Source organism: Motacilla alba, chromosome 1, assembly GCF_015832195.1.
Source record: "Motacilla alba alba isolate MOTALB_02 chromosome 1, Motacilla_alba_V1.0_pri, whole genome shotgun sequence".
NCBI classification, from domain to species: domain Eukaryota; kingdom Metazoa; phylum Chordata; class Aves; order Passeriformes; family Motacillidae; genus Motacilla; species Motacilla alba.
The window spans coordinates 18721433-18732853 of NC_052016.1; the positions used below are offsets into that span (position 1 = coordinate 18721433).

At 44.0% G+C, this 11421-nt stretch overlaps 1 protein-coding gene across 1 annotated transcript; it reads right to left on the reverse strand.

Moving 5' to 3' along the window:
* Nucleotides 1-341: 341 nt before the first annotated feature.
* On the reverse strand, nucleotides 342-9203 carry HSPA13 (heat shock protein family A (Hsp70) member 13). The gene is made up of 5 exons (XM_038145393.1): nucleotides 9086-9203; nucleotides 7268-7608; nucleotides 5377-5590; nucleotides 4646-4813; nucleotides 342-3706 (listed from the first exon to the last, which is right to left on the reverse strand). Exons 1-5 carry the CDS (start codon nucleotides 9108-9110, stop codon nucleotides 3036-3038), a joined length of 1419 nt encoding a protein of 472 aa, XP_038001321.1. The 5' UTR covers nucleotides 9111-9203; the 3' UTR covers nucleotides 342-3035.
* Nucleotides 9204-11421: the final 2218 nt, after the last annotated feature.

The following is an 11421-nucleotide window of genomic DNA, read 5'->3' on the forward strand; positions in this document are numbered from 1 at the left end:
CCCCACAGCGCTCGAAAATCCCACATGCACCACCCTCTCAGGAGCTGCTTCCCTCAGCCCTGCTTATTGCCCTTGCTCTACACATTCCTCTCAGTAGCACAGGAGAAACTAGAAAGAAGTTGAGGAGGCACTCTCCCTTTGCTTTACAAGAGACACGTTTCTGCTTTTTGCCAGCTTTGAAACATTTATGAAACACTGTAATTGTTCAGGCTCTGCAGACTTCACAGTTCCACAAGACAACCAGATCAAACTCTCTCACAGCTGACACAACCTCACGTTCTACACTTCAAAGGAATTTGAAGAAGACAGCATTTCCTTGAGAAAGTGAAAGAAGACAGATCCAAGGGGTAGAAATTGCTTTTATTAAAAAAATCTAAAATGTTATTTATAAAATGCATTTCATCATCTGCACTGGGAAACAATTAGGGAACACACAATTGTTGAGGCCTCTTGATGCTTTCAGAATTTCAACTCGCCAAACAAGCCTTAGCTAGAGAAATTGGTTACACACCTACCACGACAGGCAATCATAAGGATTACAGAAAGATTTCAGCCTTCAAGTATCAACTTTTTTACAGAGAGACTTTTGGTAAGGAGCCCATGTGCATACCTGGAAATGTCCACTTAGTGCAGTGGACTCATCTTTAAAATTCAATTGTTTGTCCCAAACTACAGTATTAAAAGATACAAAATAAATAATTCAAAAAATTTAATAAATAAGGATGCATTGTGATATCCAGTGTATAGTAACTTCTCTGCTAAAAAATCCAACCTGTAGAGATCTCTGAATAAATACCCTTTTGTGGATTTAGTTTTACAAGTAAACAACCTGCCCTTCCCTTCCAGTTCCCAGATTAACACTGAAGGAGATTTAACTCCCCCAGGGTGAAGGAGGATGTGAAAGAAAAAAGTACTTCATTTATTTGCTTTGAGAGTTTTAACAGCCCCTACCTAACCTGTCCCAAAACTGCAAAATCTTTAAATAGTTTAACTTTTCTGTGATGTGGTTCTGTTTCTGTATAGGTCTGCTTGCTTTACGCAGTGCATTGAAGACATGAAGACCAAAGTCCTACTGTAACTCTGGTGGATTTTGAGATGAACTTACAGCAGGGCAGAAGGCAAGGCCACAATGACTCTGAAGAGTTGGTATAGATGTTGAACACACACGTTTACATCTGCAAAGCAAAGGTCCCCAGCAGCAACTGAGGACTGTACTGCAGTCATCCATGGTGTCACTGAAGAGGCACTTCTTTCACTGCAGGAGTTTTACTCACTGGAAGCTCCATACTTAGTTGGGGTCACTTTGAAAGAGGCACAAAGGAAGGAAAGGATCCTCAAATAAAAAAAAAAAATCCTCGTTTTCAATGCAGGAAAATTAAGCAGATGTCAGCAGTACTTTGGGAATCCTCTGTCAAGTTAAACAATGCTGATGGAATGGCTGTGTGCAACTATGATTCAATTTAAGAGGTTTTTAATTGGATTACTTCAAAGATGCATTTAGACAATAGCTATGCAAACAGCTGAATCAGCACAACTAATTTATGGCAGTGCCATAAATCAGGCCTACTGCCAGGAGAGTAATAAGCCTATTTTAATATAGTCATAGGTTAAAACAATAAATCTAAGCCACACTTTATCTTAGCAAGGTTAATACAAAATTATTCTGGAGAAGACAAGAAAATCCTTAAAACCACCTGTTACTGGAGCTTACTTGATGAAGACTGGGCTGATGGATGTTGAAACCAGTCTCAGCTGAATGACGTGGTTTTTTGGTAGGAAGTTCCAAGCAGATAATAGAATTCAGCTGGTGCTTGATTGCTTAATCCCTCCAAAGAGAACTGTCACCAATTCATTTTATTTTCAGATCAGTAACTTTGTTCTCCTCACAACACATTTTCAAGGTATCTGAATAGTGATCTACTTGCCTAAAAGAGAGTCCTAAGAAGTGCCACCTCTAACCCCCAGTTACACACAACACTCTTTCTTTCCCAATAGGGCAGCTACAACCTCTGTTCAGTTTAGAGTAGGGATATGAAAAAGCTTAAACCACGTAAGAGCTAAAAAGCACAAAGTAGGTGGGTCAATTTTCATTTACTAGGGCTACAGGAATTACATTTCATCCAGGCCATCCCTTCTCTCCCACACTTTCTCCACAGGGACAGTATGGCTTGGGGTGCTTCACGGAGAAGATGTCACACACTTGTAAATGCAGAATGATGAAATTCATGTTGGTCAAATTCAAGGGAAGACAGGCAGGTCTTCAAGATACATAAAATCACTGTAGTTTTAAAGTAAGGCAGGGGCAGGTATGAATATTTGGCAATATACTTGTTCTCTGTGGAGAACATAACATCAGTGGTAAAACAGCAGCACCTGTGTTTAACCATCACAGCCAGGTCAGGAATGAAACCCTTGGAGACCAAGAAACTGCACTGGCCAGAGCCACGTTTTCAATAAGGTTTCCTAATCATGGGACAATTTGCCACGGAGCCTCAGCATACCATTATGCTGTTATGAACAGCAGAAGAATCAAGTGAATGCCTCAGTCTCATTTAAGCTGCAAGATGCCTTTAGGAAAGGTGCTTAAATGCTCAAATGGCTCAATCTAATAAATAAGTGTAAGCTGAACACTGCCAGTGCTCTGTGCATTAACGCTGCTTCACAGTCCTTCCAAGTAAATACACTGGACCCAGGAATACCTCAGTACCACATCATCTCAAACCTTTGGTCACATTCCCTTGATACTTTAAATACACAACACTCCAGCATTTGCTAATAAAATTTAGCAAGAAAATGTGGGTGTGTCATCACTGGCATTTTCATCCAATATCCCCTCTCCAAGTAAACACAGCACACTTCAGAACTCATTTGTACCTTTAAAGTAACATCAAGCTTTAGCACAGGTAGGTGTCCAGTAACACCTAACGGGAACAGGTGAAAACTGAATAGAATGAAGCTAAGATTAGGTTCCATTGCCAGTCAGATAAGTATGGATCCTTTTGGAGAGCTGGAATACAATTGAGAAGAGTTTCTTTTCAGTTAAAATTAGTCTTCCGTAAATGCTTGTTAGGGATTTCTATAGCACTGACTTGGAGAGGCCAGGACCCAGCAAGAATTCCTGCTTGGATGGCTACACCCGTCACAACTGCCAGGTCAGGATCTACAGAGGTGTTGGGTTCCTTTCCAAAGAAATCCCGAATAACTTCACGTATTTTGGGAATCCGTGTGGAGCCGCCAACTAACACAATTTCATCCACTTCTGCTTTGTGCAGATGCCCTTCCTGCAACACTTGTTCAATTGGCACAAGAATCTTCTCAAAAAGGTCCTTATTTAACATCTCAAACAGCTTCCGAGAGATTTCTGTTTCAAACACAACTTCCACAAAGTTGTCCTCTACTTTGGAGGTGTCTCCAGGATTTTTCAGGCCTTTTGTGTTTTGTGAGGCCTCACCCTTTAGTGCACTGTTTGTTTTTACCTGGCTTTTTGCAAGTTCTCTTGTAAGCTCGTTTGCTGGCAGAGTCAACAGCACCTTCAGTGTAGCTGCCTCATGGACAGTGAGGTTTAATTTAACAGCTTCCACAGCCTGTCGGAGGCGGTGAATCTCCTCCTTCTGTGTTGGCACAGAACCGTACGTTTGACGGAGCTGATCATATAAGTACACCATCAACCTCTGATTGAAATCCTGTCCTCCAAGTTTGTTGTTACCTGAAAGATCAGAATAGAAGGCATCAGACAGAGCACCTTCAAAGCCCCAGAAAGCAGCACACTGCTTCTCTTTCAACTGGGAGATGGTGCTCAAGGGCAAGAACAATCACAGAAGGACCACAAGCACATGAGCTCACAGAGCTATGACAATGGACAAAATGGTTGTCCACTGCATACATGATGGATAATAATTTCCACTGTTTTGTTTTGACTAAAAACAGTAACTCACTTAGTGGACCTCTGTCTAACTAAATCAGAGTGAAGCTGCTGAATCTTTCTTGCTGTTCCACTCTAACTGGACTGAGAAGCAGCAGCTCAGCTGACATCAGAACTTGCTTGCTGAAGGCAACACAGGCAGCTGGCACTGCACGTCAGAACTGTGTGCATGCAGGCCAGCTGAAGCATGGCTGTCTCTTCACTAGTGTGACCAAACACTGCTGCCAGAGCTCTGTGCCCGGGGATGAATCATTCATACACCAATCACAAAACTTCTGGGTTAACAGCCCGCGCATTCCCAAACCCTGCTCAGCTCAACTGGCACCAAACACAAGGCAAGGATGCACCAAAGCACTGGTCAGCGATCTGCCAATATTCCCAGTTTGGGCAAAGGTGACAGAAAAATTTTAAAACAATCCCAACCTCCCAAAAGTTCAGTCAGAGTAAGTGTAACATGCACCAGCACTTTATTAGTGGGCACAAAAGTTAACAGAGACAGATAAAATGAAACCACAACTTTGCCCTCTGGGTCAGCCAACACCTATGACTCTGTGGTCTTAATTGCTGAAACCAGCCACAAACCTAATTTTGCATGAAAATCAGCTTAGAGTGCATTGGGAAAACACTCTGTGTCATGGTTGGTATGTTTTAAAAGTCCCTCCAACAGCAACTTCAGGTGCACTTTGCCTCCCACTCCCTGAGAAACAACAGCATTTTTCTCACCTGCCATGGCTCGTGTGATGAACATCCCTCCCATCTTGTTCAACAGAGACACGTCCAAAGTTCCTCCACCCAAATCCACCACGAGAACATTAAACACATCAGCTTTGTGCAGCCCATAAGCCATAGCAGCAGCTGTGGGCTCGTTGATTACTCGCAAAACGCTGAGCCCTATGAAGAGCAGAGACAACAAGCAACATTCAGCTACACCTCAGAAAACTGCAGTTTTTACATCAGAATGACATTTGCCATTACTTGTTGGGGGTTTTTTTAACCACACTCAATTTAAGTGTCTGATTTAAAGGAAGTACTTTCCTAAGCAGTAATATCCAATAAACTCTTTTCCTTACTTAATCTTAAAATAGTACTGCTTCAGCATCAGGGCGAAATCACGAACCATAATGTGCCCAAACACACTGCTTCCAGAGAAACCTTGCTAAGGAGATTTATTTCATGCATTCTATTTCTGTTTGAATGATTGTCCAAGGGTGCTCTATACAGTCTCCCTATTTGGAGATTATAAAAAACAATATTTTCCCCAAAGTAAAGCCACCTATGTCTGCATTAGCCACCTGCACCTATTGGTACTTAGAAGTTCTCAGCTGTTCCTCACAATAAATCCAGTCTAAGCTTCTCTGTCACTGATTCACAGTTTCTATATCCTCCACAAAGACCTTAGTGAAATAGACCTCAAGCTCACCTCCAAGAAAAACTCTGCAATAAAGAGACATCACCTGCAAGGTTAGCTGCCTTAATGGTAGAATTCCGTTGCCTTTCATCAAACTCTGCTGGCACGGAGATGACTGCCTTGGAAATGGACATGCCAAGGTTGGCTTCTGCCATTTTCTTCAGTTTCAGCAGCAGCTTAGAGCCAATGCGCTCTGGAGTGATGTGAAAGGTTTCATTAGTTGTCACAGAAAATTCAGCTAATCCATTCTTGTTGACAATCTAGAAGGACAAAACGACACAACCCCTAAGTGAGAAATCTTACTGTGCTCCCCCACCATGTTCCTACCAAATATTTTATTTGCATGTAGTCTCACAAAAAAGAGATTTGCATGTTTTTCAGGAAAAGTTTAAATGTGCTTTTGCCATTTCTGGGCCACTTTTATTCCTTGATTAGGAGGACTATGAAAAACATGTCACTTAAGGGGTGAAAGTATATCCAAACAAATGACACCCACTATGCCCTAGTAAAACACATTAAAAAAAGTTAAGACCTAGAAACTGTGGAGTCAACTTCCAACACCACATTCAAAGACAGAAAGGATGTTTTTTTTAATCACTGGTTTACCTTTCAGGTTTCTGAAAGGAAACCAACAGCTTTGTACTGAAACAGCTTCTCCTACCAACATTAAAAAATTAAAAAGACTTCAAAGACCACTAGCAGTACACTTTTTTTTTTATTATTATTATTTAAACCAATTTCCATGCTCATATAATGCAGGTTAGTTTTTTTTAAAGCAACTTTCAAGTTCTGCTGCTGGTCAAGTAAGTAGTAAAGTACTGAAGAAAAAAACACACTGGGACAGAGAAGATGTGGCTTTAAAACTTTTCTGGGTTTTTGTTTTTTGTTATTTTTTGGGGGGAAGAGGTTTGTTGATTTTTGTGTTTTTATTTTATAATTTTAGGGGGAAGTCAAGTTTCAGCAAAGCACAGTTAGCATTTCAAGTTTAAATTTATCCTTTCAGAGATGGGACTGGAAGGTTACCCAGAAACACATTTCTCAGCAGGGAAACACAGGGTCCTCTGGAAAATCATTATCAGCTCTCGTGCAGAGGTACACAACCTCCACAATCATTTCCTTCTGCTCTCTGGATACCTCCTACAGTTTTCAGGCACATCAGACTGGGCCATATGACTCAAGGTCTGACAAGATGATCAACCACATTTTAGGAGTCATAGAATGAGGTTGGAAGCATCTTATAGCTCATCTCCTTCCAATCCCCTGCCAGTGGCAGAGACACCTTCCACTAGACTGCTCAGACATGGCCATCCAACCTAGCCTTGAACACTTCTGAGGATGGGGCATCCACAACTTCTCTGGGAAACCTGTGCCAGGGCCAGTTCACCAACCTCACAGTAAAGAATGCTGTTCCTAATCTCTAATCTAAAGCTACTCTCTTATCAGTTTGAAGCCGTTTCCCCTTGTCCTGTCACTCCAGGACTTTGTAAATAATCTCTCTCCATCTTTTTTGCAAGCTTCCTTTTAGTGTTGGAAGGCCACAATTAGTTCACTCCAAAGCCTTCTCCAATCCCCATTCTCCCAGCCTTTCCTCACAGCAGAGCTGCTCCATCCCACTGATCACCTTGGTGCCTCCTCTGGCCTGGCTCCAGCAGCTCCCTGTCCTTGCTGTGCTGGGACCCCAGAGCTGGATGCAGCCCTGCAGGTGGGGTCTCAGCAGAGGGGGCAGAGGGGCAGAATCCCCTCCCTGCCCTGCTGCCCACGGGGCTTTGGATGAGCACAGCACACGGGGGGCTCTGGGCTCCCAATGGCCAGGGCATGGCCAGCCTCTCACCCACCAGCACCCCCAAGGCTGCTGTGGATCTCCATGCCCAGCCTGGTTTGCATCCTGCAGGACGTCCCTCACTGCTTGCAGAGAACTGAAGGTGGTGGCTGCGTACCTTAAAGGGATACCTGCTGCTTTCGCTTCGCAGCTCTTCCGAAGTGAAGACTTTCCCAATGAATCTCTTGGCATCATAGATGGTGTTCTGAGGATTGGCATCGGCCAGCTCCAGGCCCTCGTAGCCCACGTGCACCCCTGTGTCCGTGAAGGAAACGACACTGGGGATGCTGCTGTGCCCGTTTTCATCCGTGATGACCTTCACAGCCCCACTTCCAGGCAGGAAGACGCCGATGGAGCAGTAGGTGGTGCCGAGGTCGATCCCGATCACCCTGGGCGTGGGCATGGGCAGATACTGCTGTGCCAGGTAGCTGGCTAAGAGCAGGGCCAGCACAGCAGAGCCTGAAACACGGAGTTGGCGACAGCAGTGTTAGGGCATCAGCTCTGCAAACCTACAAGTCGACCTGCTCAAATGACTCGGTGTGACACGCTGCACCTCCTGCAGCTTTATTTCACACCCCGGAGCCTGGTTAGCTACCTAATTAGCTTTTAATTTCCTGCTCAACAGAGAGTGGCTAGAAGTCAAGAATTTAAGACATTAAATATTAAACTGATCAAGGAAAAAAAAGCCCAAGAGACAGCCAAGCCACAAATATCACCGCACTGTAATAATTCTGTTTCTCTCTGCACGTACTGCAATAACACAGGTTAATTAGTACTTCTGCAGGAGTTGGCTATGAATGACCCCAAAAGGACATCGAGTTAGTGAGGCCACCCAAAATCACAGTGAAACTACAAACTCCCCATTCTAACACCTCCAGCTTCACCAGAAGGCTAAAAATAAGGGGAGAGAAACCCTTAGTACCTCGTTCTGTTTCAGCCATAGCTCCCAAAAAAGCATATTACCACACCTGTGAATCTTTCCTGTACCTTGAAACCCATGAGAAGACCAGTTTATGTGCAGAAGAGTTCGTTGTTTGGTTGATTTAATTTTACTTATAATCAACAAACACATGAACCCAAAAATTCTAGCATCAAGTAGCCTCAGATGATTACCAAAAAAAAAAAAAAAAGCACCAAACAAAATTTCAACAGGAAATGTAAATAAGTTAAAAATAAGTTAAATTTCAAAGAGTGGGTGACCTTTTTTTTCCCAGCAGCGAAGGATGGCCATTTTAGTGCTTCAAACAGACTGCTTGGAATGCTCTGGCTTGCTCTGGGCTGCAAAGCTTCCCAGGCATTTCTGAGCAATGTACCACTGAGCACTCTGGCTTTCACAGAATCTCACAATGGGTCAGGTTGGAAAGGACCACAGTGGCTCATCTGGTCCCACCTCCCTGCCCAAGCAGGGTCATCCCAGAGCACATGGCACAGGATTGTGTCCAGACACTTCAGGAATATCTCCAGTGAGGGAGACTCCACACCCCCTCAGGGGGATCTGTCCCAGTTTTTGATCTTTCACTGCACAGTGAAGAATTTCTTCCTCATGTTCATATGAAACCTCTTGTGCATCAATTCCTGCCCCTTGTCTCACTGCTGGGCACCACCGAGCAGAGCCTGGTCCCTGCTCTGACCCTTCCCGGCAGACACTGGGAAGAATACATTGATGAGGTCCCCTCTCTTCAGGAGGCTCAACAGCCCCAGCCCCTTAGCCTTTGCTTCTAAAAGCTCCAGTCCCCTCATCATCTTTGCTGCCCTCCGCTGGACCCGCTCGAGGAGTCCCATGTCTCTCCTGTACAGAGGAGCCCAGAATCGGACACAGCACAACACACCGAGCAGGGGAAGCTCGTGGCACCCTGGAGAGCCTGGCCGCAGAAAGACGCGAGAGCGGAAGCAAAACTCCCCAAAACCCCGCAGCCCAGCCGCGCCACCGCCTCACCCAGCACAGCCATCTGCCCCGCCATGTCTGCCCGTGGCTCCGGCTGCTGACGGCTCTTTCCGGGACGCGCGGGGCACGCAGGGAACTGTAGTACGTATATCCCACCCGCCCCGCTGCTACTGCGGGCAATAAAACCTCAACTCCCAGTGCGCATCGCGGTGCGGCCGGTTCCGGCGGGTACCAGCCAATGGGCGAGGAGGCGCGTTACCCGTTAGCAGGGGAGGTGGTGCCCTCTCAGGAGCGCATGCGCGGGCCTGGGCCGGGGCGGTGGGTCGCGGTGGCTGCTGGGAGTGGTAGTCCCGCGCCCCGGCGCCATGGCGCTCTGCGGCCTCCCGCCAGCGTGAGGCGTCAGAGACCGCGGCTGTGGCGGTGCCGGAGCAGGACATCTTCCTTTATCCCCCTCGGTTTTCAGCTGGAAAGTACCGAATTCTCTCCTCTGCGAGTGTTGTGACAGAGCCTGGCAGTGGTGTCTTTCACACGGCCAAGAGCCAGGTTCGGAAAGGAGACGTTGTTTATTGTGCACAGGGTGCAGGGCAGAAGCTTTCCACAAATCAAGCACACCGATTCTCTAAACTTTACAGTAAATATGCATTTCAGCAAACAAATCACAGTTCGCTGGCTACAAGTTACCTAGTTCTCTTTTTAATGGTGAGGGGAGATTTGCTTCCTGCCCACCTGGCATTTGGAGAAGGAAGGAGAAGGCAGGGGAAACGTGCCCCTCAAATGCATCCTGGAGGGGCAGAATTGGTAACCACGCTGTGAAAAATGCCAGTCGCTTGTTTTCAGAATTTTAAAAGTTTAATAGTAATAAAACGGTTATAAAAATAGCAATATAATTAGAGTAATAAAAATTTGAACAATTGAGATTAGGACAATATGAGACAATAAAAACAAAGAGAATGGATGGTCCGGGTGCCTTTTCTGGGCAAAATAAGCCTGAAAAAGGACACACGTTAACAGAGGATTAACTCTTAAAAGCAATAGCCTGTTGCATATTCATACACTTCATACATGATGCATAAATTCCATTCAAACAAAGGATTCTGTCTGGTCATCTTCAACTTCTTCCTCTTAATCCTAAGGCCGTCTTCATGGCTGAGCAAGGTGGGAAGGAGTTAGTTTCTTCTGATAATGAAGCAATAAATCCTCTTTCTCTGAAAGATTTAGGTGTCCTGTGGCTGCTATCTGGTGCGAGTACTTCATTCCTTTCTTAAAAAAAATCCCACATACATAGTTTCTATTTTAACTACAAAATTTACCTTTTAACGATAAAACTACATTTACCATACTGTTAAAATGTTAATACATCACTATTAATCAATACAACATAATACATGTAGTAAATATCTGTGTGGAGCCATATAATATGCACTCTTCACAACTCTAAGAAATGCAGTGTGAAGTACTCTGTGGTTTCCTTCTCATCAGTTGTTCCTCTGCTCCACTCTCATAAGGTGTAATGGATTTTCAGGTTCTTGCAGGGCAGGTTTCTGTTTCAGGCAGAAGTTTAAGTTAGAAGCTTTTTAAATAGAGAAATGTTCATAAATTAGTAGCTGGTAGCAAATAGAATAGTGGATGAAAAGTTAGACTAAGTCCTATTGCAGTTACCATCTCCAGCATCTCTGTTTCTCCTAAGTGATGGAAAGACACATAACACAAAAGTGATTCCCAGGAGCTCACTTCTTAAAAGCTTCTTCTGTATGCAAAAAAAAGTGGCACTGCTTTAACTTAATAGTAAAAAATGCATTCATCCTCCAGTTATGGTTAACATATAGTGATGTGCTTCATCCTCAGCTTGAGAATGTGGAAACTCTTTGGAAAGGGAAGAAAAGTATAAGCCGTTCAGCGTCCTTAATGATTCATGATCTGACTGTTTTCTAATTACTTAGGTAACTTAATTTCTTGTCTTAATTTCTTTTGGATACTTTAATAATTTTTCTTTAAGGGGGACCATTGTAATTTTGCTCATTCTTAAGTGGGGAGAAACTCATAATAGTTATTTACAGTGTTTCTTCATCTCATGAGTGGGTACTTTGTTTTATGCCACTGTCAGTGGATGGTGAGCAGAAAACAAGGTTTAGCACAAACAGGGTGTACAATCAAACTGGATTTTGCTCATGATTTTGATATTTAGTAGCAGCTTTTTTTTAATGCATAGGGATCATATGAAATATGACACTGCAGAGTGCAGATATGTAGGGATGTGTTTTAAAAAGTACTGATACAAGGCCCTCATTTCAGAGATTTTTTCCATTTCTGGAGCAGAGGCTGGGCTTTGGTTTTTGTCCTTGAGGTTAAACCTCTAAGAGACTTTGGGATCACTTGTTACCATACCT

What these genes read in the sequence shown, in the direction of transcription:
- HSPA13 (XM_038145393.1), bottom strand. Translation starts at nt 9,110, where the DNA reads ATGGCGGGGCAGATGGCTGTGCTGG. An exon ending in GCAGCAGGTATCCCTTTAAG is followed by an intron (nt 5,591 to 7,267) that starts GTACGCAGCCAC and finishes TTGTCCTTCTAG; the next exon opens with ATTGTCAACAAGAATGGATT. An exon ending in TAAGGCAGCTAACCTTGCAG is followed by an intron (nt 4,814 to 5,376) that starts GTGATGTCTCTT and finishes TGCTCTTCATAG; the next exon opens with GGCTCAGCGTTTTGCGAGTA.